Consider the following 17,586-nt stretch of genomic DNA (forward strand, 5'->3'; position numbering starts at 1 on the left):
TTTCATAGAAGAATCCCATCACATCAGGACACATCAGGGTCAGTCAATAACAGATGGAGTAATTCCCAGTGCATTACAGAGGTTATGACAGAGATTTAAAAAAAAAAATGTAGATGTTCCTTGAGGTTTTAAAACAAACACGGAAGCAACTATTTTCAACCCTCATTCTGACCCTCTTCCTGGAATAATCTGTTTTTGAGCGGCGGCTCCTTTAAGGCGTGTCAGTAAACAGTCACTGTTATAATTGGCTAATGTCATTGCATTAGAAACGGTATTAATAGCCAGTTGGCCACTTGCTATTGCAAGCAAGTAAGTTTTTTAACCCTTAAATGCATACCTCGGGTCGTTAGCGACCCGAGATGTCATTCACTACCCTGCTCCTCATTCATTTTTTAAAGTTAGACATCAATCTTCTTAGTATTCCTCAATCAATCCATTTTAAACAATATAACAAGAAAAAAATAATAGAATTATAATTGAATGCCTGTTTTTTCACTAGTTTTTCGTCAAAATTGTATAGGGTCGCTAACGACCCGAGGTGTGTAGGATTGTACGTATATTTTCTTTGCACAATAATAAATTAATCTATAATGACGAAATATGGCGCAATTCACCTTTATTCCACAAGGTGGCAATGTCTGATACCGAATGATGAAGTGACGTTTCACTCATAGTTACCGACAGAAAATGAAACAATAATAATTATAATCTGCAAAACTTGAAATGTCTCAGTGATTTACTGCAGAGAGCAAGTACTAAACACAATCAAATATTAGTGTCACTGTCTCTTGATGATGGATGTGGTCAAGAAGCTGTCAGTGATCATAATATTGATTTGAAGACGTTGAAAACGAGTTTGGAGAATATGCTGGAGATTGCGAATATGAGGCAGATGCTGAATGGTAAACGAGCTCTGACGAGGAGAGATGATGATGGTATTAAACATCTGCTCAAACTGAATCCTTCCAAGCTCCAAAAGGTAACGAAATAGGTTTTATTTTATTCTTCTGTAGCTGTTACTCTAATATCAGGAGTTTTATATATTATCACGACAGGTAGAGGTCTATCCATGTTAAATATAGATCCGGGTCGCTAACGACCCGAATATGTAAGAATGTTTGGCGAAACAGTCATGCATTTAAGGTGTAAACAAATATTGTCCATATAAAACCATAATTTACAGACAAAGAATTATGAAATCGTTTATGGTTTGCGATGTAGCTGCTGTCAGAGCCAATACATCTGACTGCTTCATCTGTCAACAAAAGTTTCTTAGGGAACTCTCAATTATCTGTCGCGCTTACAAAACAAACTGCAGTCAAATTCTCAGAGTAAACATAATCCTTTGCCGCAATCCATGACACCATTTTCTACAGAAATTAGCAAATGATCTGTTTAAACAGGACGCGTCAAAGCAAACGTTCCTTAATGCTCTTCTCTGTCCAATTGTCTGCAAGAATCAAGCGTGTGGACTCGAGTATGTCAGTAAGTGAACAAACATCTGTAAACTGTATTCAGTGTAGACAGCATCAGTGTTAATAATGGATTCTAATTGCTTTTGAGGCAATGTGACGCTTATAACCAGGCTAGGCAAATGTCAGCTGTTAAGCGACTGAATGCCAGTGGGCGGGGCTCACTCAAGCCCTTCTTCTCTTATATCAAAATTTCTCTTTAAAAGTTCTCGTTTTAGACTTGTAATTTGTGACCGGTATTTTGTTTTGCTCTATCCTCTTTGCTTCCATGTTCGTCAATATGTCATGCGTCAGGGTTAACCTTTTGCCGTAAATCGATGTGTAGGGCCGTCTGTCAGAAACTAGTTATTTTAGTTTAAAAAGTTTAAAATATGGATATTTTTCTCACACAAACGCTTCGCCTCAGAAGGCCTTTATTAACCCCCTGGAGCTGTGTTTGGGCTTCAATCAAATCCTCTTTATTCACTGCCATTATAAAGCTTGTTTAGCCAGGACATTATTTAAAACATCAACGATTATATTCGTCTGAAAGAATAAAGTCATACACCTAGGATGGATTGAGGGTGAGTAAATCATTTTTGAGTGAACTAACCCTTTGAGCTATGAAACATGAGAGTGGGTAAAAAGAATGAAACAACAGAATGATTAGATCACACTCAGAACATCGCACAGATCTCACACTCACCTGATACAAATGCTACTTTTTCTCTTAGCACAGGAAGGACATCAGAAGCTTTTATGCCTTCACCTCTGAAAGACCCTGTGAATGAAAATTGAGAAAAGCAAGATTATTTTCATTTAAAATCTCATTATTCTGTATTACATTCCAACATAATGCATAATCTTAAAAAGGAAATACACATATTCAAAATTGGAAGGCTGCATCCTTCCCACACTTGTCCTCCTGAGGCTTACATGTCCTCAGCTGTCATGATTTAAAAAATAATAATTATTATATTAACAATCTATTAATGCAATCCCGAAAAGGTAGACATCTGTGGTCTCCCACTGATTATTTTACAACAAAAGAGAAAAAAAAGTCCATAGAGCTTCCATAGAAAATGGGCATGTTCAGTGTTGATTCATTTTGCGAAAAAAAACACAAAAAAAAACATTTTCTCTCCATGAGTTAAAATGTGTGCTAAGAACTGTGGGTGATTGAAAGACACCAAGGGTGCATTCCACTTCATTTTTAGACACACTCGAAAACATTCCTAAGCATTTCTCCTCCGAAAAATCCCGCCTTCCAAGTATCCTTCAGATTATTATCTACAGTTGTGCTTGAAAGTTTGTGAACCTCATAAACTTAAATGATTCCCTTAAACTGCCCAATGTTCTTCAGAAAAATTATTCATGTCCTTCAGGTTTCCAGCAACTTTTGCATACTTTTGCATATTTTAACCTTTTCCAGCAGTGACTGTATAATTTTGAGATCCACCTTTTCATTCTGAGGACGATTTAGGGACTCAAACACAACTATTTAAAAAGGTTCAAAGATTCACTGATGCTCCAGAAGGAAGCACTATGCATTACGAGCCTGGGGGGGTGAAGCAAACACTTAAGATCAAGATATCATAAAGATAACTGAGAACTCCATTAGATCTTCTGAGCTATGACAACGGTACCCCTCAGCAATAACATTTCCACTGGGTCTACAGTTAACTCCTCCACACACAAACGTCTTCCTTCCTGTCCACATCTATCTCCTTATCTTTATATCTCATGACCAACCCCCTCTCTCTCAGTCTGGACTTTTTAATATGACTATCATAAAGCAGCAGAGTCCTCAGAGAGAGATGATAAAAGCCATCATAAACAGTCAGGATACAGGATGAAGCCATCTGAAGCGAGGTGTCTCCTCAGTACTACACTCCTCCCTGAGGACACTCTCTTCACAGGATTGGATCAATGCTGCTGATTCTTCACATTAAAGGCACGCTGGTAGCCCTTGCTAATGAACGACTACATTACAGAGGTTCAGAGAGGAAGATGATAATGAAAGAGCTTCAGCAGTCCAGCTGATTATGCATCAGATTCAAGGCAGATGTAGTTTAGCCGATGATTGAAAACATGGATAACACAGAACATTTGCATAAAAAAAGATTTGGTACTAGTATTTGCTAGTTACATGTTGATGTTTGCTTCTATAATGAGGACAGCTAGTAAGAGCTGTGCAAGTAAACCTCACTCTAGAAGCTGTGGTCTTTAAAGCGCCTGCCTCCCATGTTGGAAACGCTGGTTCAAATCCCACTTGGAGCTGGTTGAGTAGGATCAGTCACAGTGGTGCCGTGACCCGGATGTGAGTGAGGTTTAGGAGGGTGAGTGTAAAAAAGGCCAGCAAGTAAAAGCTGTGCAAGTAAACCTCATTCCCTTAGCCTCTAGAAGCTGTGGTCTTTAAAGCGCTTGCCTTTCATGCTGGAATCACTGGTTCAATTCCTGCTTAGAGCAATGGTGCCGTGACCCAGATGTGAGTGAGGTTTAGGGGGTGAGTGTAACGGAGTATAACGATATTCTGTTTTAACATCGACATCGCGATGTGCGCGTGAGCGATAGTCACATCGCCGGAACATGCGATATGAAGGGTAGTAGCCCATGGTGTATTAAGAGAACGGTAGCACACAGTAAACACGAGTTTGTTGCTGGAGTGACATGCACGTTCCGCGAGCCTGCACAGTGATTGGTTCGCTGTGCCGCTGCTCACCGCTCACGGCCAAGATCACCATCCAAGAAGGAGGATGTTGAACAAAAAGAGGTACTTTGCATGGAGTGTCTTGTGGCCACAAAACAAGAAAACACCACCAATTTGTCTGATCACTTAAACGGCACCACAAAGCTCTTTACGACGAATTCAAAGCAGGGCTCAACATTAACGCTTGTCCGGGACAAGTGGATTTTTTGAAGGGACAAGTGAAAGAGAATTTTACTTGCCTGACGGACAAGAGCCGGATTAAAACAAAAAATAACTAGCGAATCACCAAAATGCAAGAATGTTTGTGCATTAATTTAGTGTAAGTGGCGATCGATAGTGGATAATATATAATGAACTGACGATAATAAGGTCACGCTGTTGACACTCGTGCAGCCTCTCGAGGAGAAATTACAACACTTGAGCGTTTTCCTGAATATCATCACGATGAAAATGACACTGATTTCACATGACAGTTCCATAAACAACTAATTAACATTCACTTAGTCACTTACTAAGATGCAATATTTAGTGTTTTTGTTCTATTTCAGCAGTGAAAATCGTTCACAGCAGAACTGTAACATGTCTCACTCATAGCAACAAGCGTGAACGATTCAGTGTTTGAATGAATCGTTTGAATGAACGACTCAGTGACTCACTTGTTAAGACACCTGCTGCCACCTACTGGAGGTTTAGTTTCATGTTTGCACATACTTTCCAAAATTTCTTTTTGTCACTTGTAATGAAGCTTGCTTATTACTGAAATTATTAATATCATGGAATGGTAATTATTGATTTTAGCCTGGATTGATGGCTCTCAATATCGCAATATATATCGTTGGGGAAAAAATATCGAAATGTAATTTTTTTTCCCCAATATCGTGCAGCCCTAGAGGCCAGCTAGTAAAGAGCAGTGCGTGCAAACCTCAAGATGCGCGATTGATGCTGTGGTCTTTAGCATCTTTGTTAACATGGCCACCTCCCATGTCGGAGAAGATGGTTCGAATACCGCTTAGAGCGGGTTGTGTAGGGCTGGTTACACTGGTGCCGTGTCCCGGATGGGAATAAGGTGGGTGAAATGTAACGGAGGCCAGCTAGTAAGAGCTGTGCGAGTAAACCTCAAGATGCGCGATGGAGGCTGCGGTGCTTTTTAGCTTTTAAACCCATCATATGTATGGCTTTTATTTTATTTCATTTCATTTTTTAACTGCTGCAATAGGTAATAACTAACATATTAATATGTTTCTGCATTCATGTTCATTCATTATTTGTCTCAGACTTTAAAAAAGTATTACCAGACATTGACTAAAAGCCACAAAACCCCAATTCTTTTCCATAGGCTCTTCACTGTCTCTTTCTTGGCTCGTTATTTGACCAAATGACTACATTTACAAAAAAAACCACACAAAAAAGATTTAACCATTTTTATAGACTATGTAATGCTATGGGGCAGTGATGCTTACATTTACCTTGCTGCATACTTCTTTATACACTATCTTAACACTACGTACATGGAACCTAACTAAATATACTTTAGTTTCACTGCTTTCTAAATCAGATGGGAGTCATTAGGAAAGAATTCTGTACTCTATGTATCTCTTAAAACAGTTTAGGTGGTGGAAGAGAGGTGGAATGAAAGAATAAATGAGAAAACGAGGAGAAACAAAGGAGGCACAGAGTGAGGAATGGAATGAGAGATGAGGAGCAGTAATGGGGAAGAAATGAAGGATTGGATTACAGAAAGACTAAAGCTCAGACAGAGAGCTCAAGCCCCATTAATATGAGAGACAGCATCAGATCAAAGAGCGGCCCGTCCGTCTGCGCTCAGCTCACTTAAACACCTGCATTAGTGCTCAAACTGTCTGTCCTCCTTCAGGGCGAATGGAGGATTTATACAGGGAAGAGGGGAAGTACCTCTCTCTCTCTCTCTCTCTCTCTCTCTCTCTCTCTCTCTCTCTCTCTCTCTCTCTCTCTCTCTCTCTCTCTCTCTCTCTCAAGACATTGATATTTCATCCATTGTGCCTTGTTTTAGCAGCACCTCATTAGTATATTGTGAAAAACATCAATACCTCTTGTTTCTGCATGTTTCTTCCCACTTGCTCTTTCACATTTCTCACCTCATTATAATAAATCTCTATTAATTTACTATTCTATACAATGCAACAGATCCAACACAAGTTAAGCAACATCGACAACATTTTGGTGGCAAAATGTCCATTATCTTAAAAATTCTTTGATTCGTCCTTCAGTTTTTTTTATTATTATTATTTTTATATATCATCTTTACAGTAAAGCACATACAAAAGATGTCAATCGGCAATGGTCAATGAGATTTTATAAGCAGAAACATTGCACATCATGCGTTTGGATAAATTATTTAGTAAAAATATGTTATTTAAGTTTAATTTTGGCTATACTTGTTAAATACTTTTACCTTTTATGTCTTTATCTTTATGTTCTGATTATACCACAAATGCAGTCGATTAAAATTATTGTAACATAAAGCCCCTTTAAAGGGAGGTCTGATTAATTTTAGTGAATTGTTTTCCATTTGGATGACACTTGAAGTGTTCTTTAGTACACAACTGTGTGTCTGTGTATATATTAGCAAAAGTCAATGCTTTCTCTGCAGCAGCAACAATAATCAACAGCAGCAGCGTAGCCGATCTAACTCACCAAGACCAAATACATGAACATTGCCATATTCAAAAACATGCTAAATGTATTCTGAGAATGTTTATGATTGAATGCTTGAATAAATGTTTCAATGCATTTCTCATGCCAGTCACTTTACTTGATAATTTAACAAATACACAACAAACATCTTTTCAGTAATTCTTTACCGGCATTTAATGCCTCTTAATTTCCTTTTCACTTTAGTCTTCGGTACACTGATGAGTGATGAGTGAAATGAGTTGAAAGTATGCTCACAGAAGTTTAAAGGAGGATCCCACTGCGTGTAATAGCTTAGACCCTGTAAAGAAGGTCAAAGATTTCATTAGATAAAAAGTGAAGGAAGTAAAGGCTACATAGCGATGGGTGAATGTGACATCACCAGACATTGTGTCTTGAATAGGGCCTCATTTTCATCTATTTACAGGCAGCATAGTTTTATCCTTTGTTAAGAGACAGCTGGTAAGTGCTGAATGAATGTTAGTAGGTTGCAGCAAGCATTTACTGTCATTAGTGTTTTGAGCATCTGGAATGTGTATTGGGAGAAGAAAAATATCAGACAAAACCCTAGTTCCTCTAGTTTCATACAGAACTGAAGGCCTCGCAATCATTCAAATGAGCGTTCTTTGTGACAAAATAAACAACAATTTGCAGAAGACATGCTCAACATTAACTTGCGAGACCATAAAGGATAACAAGAATTGGAGGGAATATATGGGATGTTGGGTGCTTGTGCATTTTGTGCACAAAGCTTGTCTGCTTTGGATCTTGTCTATGTATCTTTGTCTATCAGCCGCATATTAATTATGTTCTTGCCGTAGAAAATCTCAAATAGCAGCGTTAGCATATAGTCCACCATGACCAAATCAACTCAGAATTGTCTTCACTGGAATCTAGTTATCTGTTACTATAATGAGCCACAAAATGACAGTAAACTTCTCATTAACATTCACATAAAACAGTAGCAACACAGCAACTTGCCTGAACCCTTCTGTTGTCAAGGACACCGTAACCCCCAGCAACACATCCACAAAGGAAACCAGGTCAAGCCCATCCCACTGAAAGAAGCTCTGGCCTGCTTTCTCTAGCATGACTCTGGTACAGCTGAAACATTTATTACACCACAGACCAGAATTACAACACACACTCAAACACAAACATATCTTCAAAGCAATCTCAGCATACTGTCTATAGTAATGTAGTAAAGCAACCATATGCTGATTGGATGCTTTGTTTCTGTCCTCGGAAAGAAAAGGATGCTGGAGATTCAGGTAATTCACAACACAGAGTACAGAGGCTGGATTGAACGAAACACATGGGTGTGGTGGTGTGGGTCTGTTTAAGGGTAAAGTTAGAGAAAGGTGTGGTGGTGTGGGTCAGTTTAAGGGTAAAGTTAGGGACAGGTGTGGTGGTGTGGGTCAGTTTAAGGGTAAAGTTAGGGACAGGTGTGGTGGTGTGGGTCAGTTTAAGGGTAAAGTTAGGGTCAGGTGTGGTGGTGTGGGTCAGTTTAAGGGTAAAGTTAGGGTCAGGTGTGGTGGTGTGGGTCAGTTTAAGGGTAAAGTTAGGGACAGGTGTGGTGGTGTGGGTCAGTTTAAGGGTAAAGTTAGGGTCAGGTGTGGTGGTGTGGGTCAGTTTAAGGGTAAAGTTAGGGAGAGGTGTGGTGGTGTGGGTTAGTTTAAGGGTAAAGTTAGGGAGAGGTGTGGTGGTGTGGGTTAGTTTAAGGGTAAAGTTAGGGACAGGTGTGGTGGTGTGGGTTAGTTTAAGGGTAAAGTTAGGGTCAGGTGTGGTGGTGTGGGTCAGTTTAAGGGTAAAGTTAGGGAGAGGTGTGGTGGTGTGGGCAAGTTTAAGGGTAAAGTTAGGGTCAGGTGTGGTGGTGTGGGTCAGTTTAAGGGTAAAGTTAGGGTCAGGTGTGGTGGTGTGGGCAAGTTTAAGGGTAAAGTTAGGGACAGGTGTGGTGGTGTGGGCAAGTTTAAGGGTAAAGTTAGGGACAGGTGTGGTGGTGTGGGTCAGTTTAAGGGTAAAGTTAGGGTCAGGTGTGGTGGTGTGGGTCAGTTTAAGGGTAAAGTTAGGGACAGGTGTGGTGCTGTGGGTCAGTTTAAGGGTAAAGTTAGGGTCAGGTGTGGTGGTGTGGGCAAGTTTAAGGGTAAAGTTAGGGACAGGTGTGGTGCTGTGGGTCAGTTTAAGGGTAAAGTTAGGGTCAGGTGTGGTGGTGTGGGCAAGTTTAAGGGTAAAGTTAGGGACAGGTGTGGTGGTGTGGGTCAGTTTAAGGGTAAAGTTAGGGACAGGTGTGGTGCTGTGGGTCAGTTTAAGGGTAAAGTTAGGGTCAGGTGTGGTGGTGTGGGTCAGTTTAAGAGTAAAGTTAGAGACAGGTGTGGTGGTGTGGGTCAGTTTAAGGGTAAAGTTAGGGACAGGTGTGGTGGTGTGGGTCAGTTTAAGGGTAAAGTTAGGGACAGGTGTGGTGGTTTGGGTAAGTTTAAGGGTAAAGTTAGGGACAGGTGTGGTGGTGTGGGTCAGTTTAAGGTTAAAGTTAGGGACAGGTGTGGTGGTTTGGGTAAGTTTAAGGGTAAAGTTAGGGTCAGGTGTGGTGGTGTGGGTCAGTTTAAGGGTAAAGTTAGGGACAGGTGTGGTGGTGTGGGTCAGTTTAAGGGTAAAGTTAGGGTCAGGTGTGGTGGTGTGGGTCAGTTTAAGGGTAAAGTTAGGGACAGGTGTGGTGGTGTGGGTCAGTTTAAGGGTAAAGTTAGAGACAGGTGTGGTGGTGTGGGTAAGTTTAAGGGTAAAGTTAGGGACAGGTGTGGGTAAGTTTAAGGGTAAAGTTAGGGTCAGGTGTGGTGGTGTGGGTCAGTTTAAGGGTAAAATTAGGGACAGGTGTGGTGGTGTGGGTAAGTTTAAGGGTAAAGTTAGGGACAGGTGTGGTGGTGTGGGTCAGTTTAAGGGTAAAGTTAGGGACAGGTCTGGTGGTGTGGGTCAGTTTAAGGGTAAAGTTAGGGACAGGTGTGGTGGTGTGGGTCAGTTTAAGGGTAAAGTTAGGGACAGGTCTGGTGGTGTGGGTCAGTTTAAGGGTAAAGTTAGGGTCAGGTGTGGTGGTGTGGGTCAGTTTAAGGGTAAAGTTAGAGACAGGTGTGGTGGTGTGGGTAAGTTTAAGGGTAAAGTTAGGGACAGGTGTGGTGGTATGGGTCAGTTTAAGGATAATGTTAGAGACAGGTGTGGTGGTGTGGGTCAGTTTAAGGGTAAAGTTAGCGTCAGGTGTGGTGGTGTGGATCAGTTTAAGGGTAAAGTTAGGGACAGGTGTGGTGGTGTGGGTCAGTTTAAGGGTAAAGTTAGGGACAGGTGTGGTGGTGTGGGTCAGTTTAAGGGTAAAGTTAGCGTCAGGTGTGGTGGTGTGGGTCAGTTTAAGGGTAAAGTTAGGGTCAGGTGTGGTGGTGTGGATCAGTTTAAGGGTAAAGTTAGGGACAGGTGTAGTGGTGTGGGTCAGATTAAGGGTAAAGTTAGGGACAGGTGTGGTGGTGTGGGTCAGTTTAAGGGTAAAGTTAGGGTCAGGTGTGGTGGTGTGGGTCAGTTTAAGGGTAAAGTTAGGGACAGGTGTGGTGGTGTGGGTCAGTTTAAGGGTAAAGTTAGGGACAGGTGTGGTGGTGTGGGTCAGTTTAAGGGTAAAGTTAGGGACAGGTGTGGTGGTGTGGGTAAGTTTAAGGGTAAAGTTAGGGTCAGGTGTGGTGTGGACAAGTCTTTCAGATTTCCCATATTGTCTTCCATCATGTCAAAAACTGTTAATTTAGTCTGATAATTTAGAGAAGTAACAGTACACCTGTTCTCAATAAGCCGCAAGAACTGAGGTATCATTCATGACTTACCGTAGATTTAATGCTTAGCGATTAGCTTAAATCCCCAACCCTGAGCAATAGTAATCATAACGCTTGCCTTAGCAAACACCAGTAATTAAAAGCATGATTACACTCAGAAGGAATCAGACAAAGATTACCTTCAGGCCTGCACACACACACACACACACACACACACACACACACACACACACACACACACACACACACACACACACACACACACACACACACACACACACACACACACACACACACACACACACACACCGAGAGCTTGGAACTTCAACATTGACTCCTGCTATCTAACAATCCACCAGGCAATGAAAATAAACACATGCACGCACGCACGCGCGCACACACACACACGCACACAATGGACTGAGCCTGGCACTTCAACATTGACTCCTGCTATCTAACAATCCACCAGGCAAGGAAAATAAACACACACACACACTAAGCTGCACATGTATATCACCAACAGTCATCACACCATCTCACATTCAAACTTCATCCTTTCATTACAAGCATTGCTTCGCCTTTCTCTCTCTACAGTTTTCTAACCAAAACCGCATGACATTCCCTTGCCCGTCACATTCAAAAACACTGAAAAATCTATGAGGCATTGATGTAGAATGCATGTCACCCTGCTAATTAGAAGCTGAGAGGGGAATCAATGTGCCACCAGGACCATCAATATGACCAGCAGCAAACAAATCTATCTCATGTCACAGAAAAAGAACTAAAAAATAATAATGTGCACAGCAATGCACAAGCATTACACATACAAAAATCATATCACCCACATGAATGAATAACTAAGTAACTAAACCAGCTGAATAACATTATGCCGTTTTGAGTTATTTTGAGTTAAGACACTGCTTTAGTAAAAGTAAATTTGTGATGTTGTCATCATAAACCACACACAACAGAAAAGAAAATTCTTCATATATATATTTTTTAATGTTTTGATAGCTTTAATAGAGACCAAGACATCTGTAAATATCCTTTATGAAGTATAACTTTTGTTACACTGATTGAAAGACTCTTTACATCCTGATAACAATCAATAATAGAAGTGGTTGAAAAAATGATATATTCTGTGGAAGTCTCAGGACCAAGCAATGTTTGTCCAATCATTGCATACAGGGTTCAGAATCTGCAGCAATCAGGTGGTACAGAGCTCTCAGAAAATGAAATTCTGGGTTAAAAATATTCAATACAAGTTGAAATTACAAGTTCGATGGGGACGTCCACGCATTTTTAAGTCAGAATCTTGTAATTACAGTAAGTCTGACATGGTGTGAACCCAGCAAACACAGAACGTTCCCCTAACGTTAGTTTTTGGTTCCCATTTGGTTATTTTTTTGGGAACCAAATACTAACGTTAGGGGAACGTTCTTTTTAGGTTTTATTTTTTAACAACCATAAAATAACGTTCCCAGAACGTTGCAGGGTGGTTACTTTTAAATAACCAAGAAATAACTATTAGAGAACGTTACCTAATGGTTATTTTTAGGTTATTATTTTGCAACCATAAAACAATGTTCCTAGAACGTTGGAGGATAATACGCCTGTATCTAACAATAACCACAAATAAGTTGTTTACATTCTTTAATGTAATTTTATGTTCTTTGAGACATGAGGTAATATAATGCCGTCCCTTGTGGAGCTTTGCAGAGTATGCTGTGTGCGTGCATGTGTTTTAAAGGAACACTCCACTTTTTTAGAAAATAGGCTCATTTTCCAAGTCCCTTAGAGTGAAACAGTTGAGTTTTACCATTTTTGAATCCATTCAGCCGATCTCTGTATCTGGCGGTAGCACTTGTAGCATAGCTTAGCATACATCATTGAATCATATCAGTCCATTAGCATTGCCCTCAAAAATGACCAAAGACTTTATTTTTTCAAAGAAAATATTTTTCCTATTTAAAACTTGATTATTCTGTAGTTCTGTACATCGTGTACTAAGACCAACGGAAAATTGAAAAATATTGAAAGTCTTTGGTCATTTTTTTGAGCACTGATGCTAATGGACTCATATGATTCAATGATGTATGCTAAGCTATGCTACAAGTGCTACCGCCTAATACAGAGATCGGCTGAATGAATTCAAAAACGGTAAAACTCAACTGTTTCACTCTAAGGGACTTGGAAAATGAGCCTATTTTCAAAAAAAGTGGAGTGTTCCTTTAAAGGAGGCATTGCTTTAGAGACTCTGAATGGATCTTATGCTTTCGAAACTACCTTGCTATAGCTAGCCTCTACAAAACTACACGCAATGGGCCCTATCATGAACCCGGTGCAATGATTACAGGCGTGACATATGTGTTTTTTGCTAGTTTCAGCCTGACACAGCCACGCAGTCACGCCCATCTGTTTATCAATGGCTGGTCTGAAAACGAGGTGTGTTCAGGCAAATTGTTGGCGCGTTGCTCTTTTGAGGCAACTGAAATTGACTGCAGTATTTTTTGTGTTATTCAAAAGGCGCGTTAGTGATATGCGCCTATAGGCAGGTGCACACTCTGATTATTTCACAGACTGGTATGTGCCACAGCGCACAAACATGTTTAAATATGAAAAATAAAAATTCCTCTCTTGAGAAGAGTTGAGTCTTTCAGCTCAGAAATTCTGCCAGGTAAATAGCAAATCCGCGACGGCGTGAGTGCAATTGGCTTTTAAAGGGAATGGGAGATGAGACTCGGATTTGTTTTATTGCAGGTTACGCCTAAAACACAGCCATGACTCATTAAGAGACGAGTTACAACCCTTTTAGACCATGCGCCGGGCGCACTGACCGTTTTTTTCCATCGTTAAACTAGCAAAAGTCGATTCGGACACGCCCTAAGTTCACCTGCGCTTCAGACCATGTGCTCAGATTGTTAAAATAGGGCCCCTAAGTTTTAAGTGTCCAAATGTATTTTGAGAGCCACTGTGTATTCAGAGACATGAAAAACATCCTTATTTTTCAACTTACATTACCCCCAGTTGATTATTTGGAATATTACTAGCCATGTTTATGTACCCTTTTCAAAAGTTCTCACAAGCAAAAGTCATCTAGTTGGGTAAACTTCTATAGTGTTGGATGGAAACTTCAACAAATAAATTTTTTGCATTCCCATTAAGCATTTCTATGACTTTCCAAAAGAGGTGAATAGTATTGCGAGATTGCAGAGCAGCATCAACCATTTTTCTGTAGTTTAATGCCAATGTAAGAAAACACCAAATACTGTATAGTGTTAAAAATATACAATATCAAAAACTTTATTAATAAGTGTGGAAACGCATCTGTGAAAAGGGTCCATTGTCCGTAAGTACAGCGTACATATTAATAGTATTAGTGTGTTAATCAAACAATCAATCAATCAATCAATCAATCAATCAATCAATCAATCAATCAAAACGTAAAACACCTTAAATTGTCCCCACTACAGGCCACCCTCTTCAACTGCTTTAGATTTTCATTTTGAACAGGCAATGTTTCCAGCCAGCACCAGCTCAACACAATCTCAAAATGAATGAAAATACAACACGGACAGGTCACACACGTTCAGACAGAGAGAAGAGAGCATGCAGACAAGCAGAGGGGTGTGTGACCTGTTTAAATACCTGTCTTTCTGCTGATGTCAGAGGCAGACAGCATGCCACGTCTGTATCTCCATATGTGCGGACCTCACCTGACACCATCAGCTGAACATACACACTCATATATGTCTCTCTCACATCATCAGTCATCATCTGTCTCTCTGATTGGTGAGTAATTAAAACTGACCAATAAGGGGCTCAAAACATATTGACATGAGTGTTTAAAGATTATGGCTGGAAGGAGGCCATGAGATGCGCCTGTGCGTATGAGAGTCGGGTGACATCTCTCTGACCGAGTTGTATGACACAACAGCAGATGAAGAGAAATTGATAATCAATCGGTGACTCGGATTACAAAAGAGCATGCGTCTACAAAACAAACACAAACCACCACTCTAAACACAGAGACACACTCGCAGAATATTTCCTACACATGATACACTTTCCATGACATGCACTTTACATTTTAAAAGACTAAAAACGTACAAAACATACTTTGTGTATGAAAAGTCTGCAATTCCTGCTCTCAAAATGAAATGTGTTAAGTATGAATATGCTAGTCTTACTGTTATCTAAGCGATTGTGCTCCAAAACAATGACAAGGTTTGCGTTTAGAAGTCAAAATGTACAATCTCTCACTTCCGGCAATAGAGATCAATGATTTTGATGACATCACTCTGCACTTCAGCTTCTCATCAGTATTTCTGTCTAATCAAATGCTCTTTCTAATCTAAAGCATCCCGCCATCTACATTATAAATAGATGCGGACGCTGAAATCGTTCACTTGTTCACACATTTACTATTTTCTATGCGGTGAATGGGGGATAGGGAACGATTCAGACAGTGTGAATATGCTTTCCATTGGGGCGAATGAAGTTTGGCTCCATGTTTGAGTCACGTGAAACGCCACAGCTCCGGTCCTGAGACATGATAGTACACATCAAATGTATTTTAAAACAATATATGTGCTAAATGTGATTTTTCAGAAACATTATTTATAAAATAGTTTAAATGTATATTGAATTCATTTAGTTGAATTTAAGAGTGTTTTCTTCTGAATGTACTGAACATGTTTTATGGTAAACAGAAATATGCTTTAATGTACTTTCTATTGAAACTTGTCATATACACTTGTGGTGAGGTTGGTGAGCGAGAGACGTGGGAGGAAGCAAGTCAAGTCCTCTGAGGGAGTTCGGAGGAATATAAGGACGAGCGACACAGTGAAGGACGAGAGAGGACCAGGCCTGGACTTTACGTTGTGTTTTGTTTATGCTTTATTATGTGTGTGCATGGCAGCCATCTGTGTGGGGCTGCCTGCGTTAGTTGCATTTTGTTTATTTATTTATTAAATAATTAAAGTATTTTAAATGTTCGCCAGTTCTCGCCTCCTTCTACCCATATCTACGAATAGTATTACATAACTATATTGCCAAAGTTTTGGGACGTCTGCCTTTACATGCACATGAACCTTAATGACATCCTATTTTTAATCCGTAGGGTTTAATATGTAGTTGGGCCACCCTTTGCAGCTATAACAGCTTCAACTGTTCTGGGAACGCTTTCCACAAGGTTTAGGAGTGTGTTTATGGGAAATTTTGTGCATTTGTGAGGTCAGGCACTGATGTTGGACGAGAAGGCCTGGCTCTCAGTCTTCACTCTAATTCATCCCAAACCTGATCTATGGGGTTGAGGTCAGGACTCTGTGCAGGACAGTCAAGTTTCTCCACACCAAACTCACTCATAGACTTTGCTTTCTGCACTGGTGTGCAGTCATGTTGGAACAGGATGGGCCATCCCAAACTGTTCCCACAAATTGGGAGCGAAATTGTCCAAAATGTCTTTGTATGCTGAAGTATTAAGAGTTTATTTCACTGGAACTAAGGGGCCAAGCCCAACCCCTGAAAAACAACTCCACACCATAATCCCCCCTCCACCAAACTTTATACGTGGCACAATGCAGTCAGGAAAGTACCGTTCTCCTGGCAACCGCCAAACCCAGAATCGTCCATCAGATTGCCAGACAGAGAAGTGTGATTGGTCACTCCAGAGAACACGTCTCCGCTGCTCGAGAGTCCAGTGGCGCGTGCTTCACACCACTGCATCCCACATTTTGCATTGCACTTGGTGATGTCTTGGTAAAGGCTTGGATGTGCTGCTTGGACATGGAAATCCATTCCATGAAGCTCTCTAAGCACTAAACTAAGCACAGGGCTTAGATTAAGCCAGGATTCATTCAATTAGGGCACTTAAGTAGCATTTGTAAAACGTACCATAAACTTAAGACAAAACAATGGCACTGACAAATTTTATGATATGTCAGTGCAAGTTGCTTTCAGCTCAAACATGTATTTTATCCTGTGACTTGTTTAAGCCTTGTCTGTAAAATGATGAAATGAAATGAAAGTGTACTCTCTTTATTTAAAGTGGACTTTTATTTAACTAATAATATATTATCTGGAAGTACAATTTTTACAAAATATATACTTTTAAGATTTGAAGTACATTGCAAAGTGCACATTCAGTAAAATTAAGAGCACTTCTTTTTCACAAGAGTGTATTCAGGGTGAAGCTGTACATAAATTGATATTGTACATATGAATGTCTGCCCAAGCATAAAAACATGTACGTGCATGAAGCCTATAAATATTAATGAGACCATTGGAATGCTAGTGAGAACGCAAAGGATAATTTAATACAATTGAATAATTTATGCATACCATATTGTGTTCGTCATTACAAGCACAGTAAATTAGAGTTAAAGCTATCAATGACTTTTGAATGGCACCTAACAACTCTAATGTATGTGTGTTTGTGTGTAAATGCTCTCATCATAATGTAGACCACACTCTAGACCTGAACAGACATACAAACAAAGTTTTTGACAAAGACACACTTGTGGCCATCCTATAATTCCCACCAGAGAGAGCACTGCAGGTCAGTGTCATGGGCCGATTCACACGATTTGGACTGAATAAGGACAAAACACAACAGTTACAGCTTCACTTTATGCCAGAACACATGCACACACACACACATACAGTACATCCACTACTCTCCCTCCAGCACGTAAACCGCAGTTAATTACTAATTAATGAGGGAAAAGACGTACAGCTGTTCACTTGCTTTGATATGATGATTTCATTTCATCTTGATTTGCAGTGAAAAGGATTTCATGACCATGAGAGACACCGTTCAGACCAACATAATAAGTGACTTAAGTAACCACATATTGTAGGTGAACTTCAAAACAAATGGATACTCAAATGCCTGCAAGCTATTACTTGAATGAAATAGAAATCCATATGCTTTTCATTAATAATCAGTCGATTCTCT

At 40.1% G+C, this 17,586-nt stretch overlaps 1 protein-coding gene across 1 annotated transcript in view; it reads right to left on the bottom strand.

The window, feature by feature from the left end:
- The window catches only part of kalrna (kalirin RhoGEF kinase a), a 322,593-nt gene that overhangs the window by 218,368 nt on the left and 86,639 nt on the right, over positions 1 to 17,586 (bottom strand). Inside the window, 1 exon segment of the mRNA XM_067443216.1 lies at positions 2,158 to 2,232. Coding sequence (XP_067299317.1) covers positions 2,158 to 2,232 — 75 coding nt within the window.

The sequence above is a fragment of the Pseudorasbora parva genome, chromosome 5, assembly GCF_024679245.1.
Source record: "Pseudorasbora parva isolate DD20220531a chromosome 5, ASM2467924v1, whole genome shotgun sequence".
Classification (NCBI taxonomy): domain Eukaryota; kingdom Metazoa; phylum Chordata; class Actinopteri; order Cypriniformes; family Gobionidae; genus Pseudorasbora; species Pseudorasbora parva.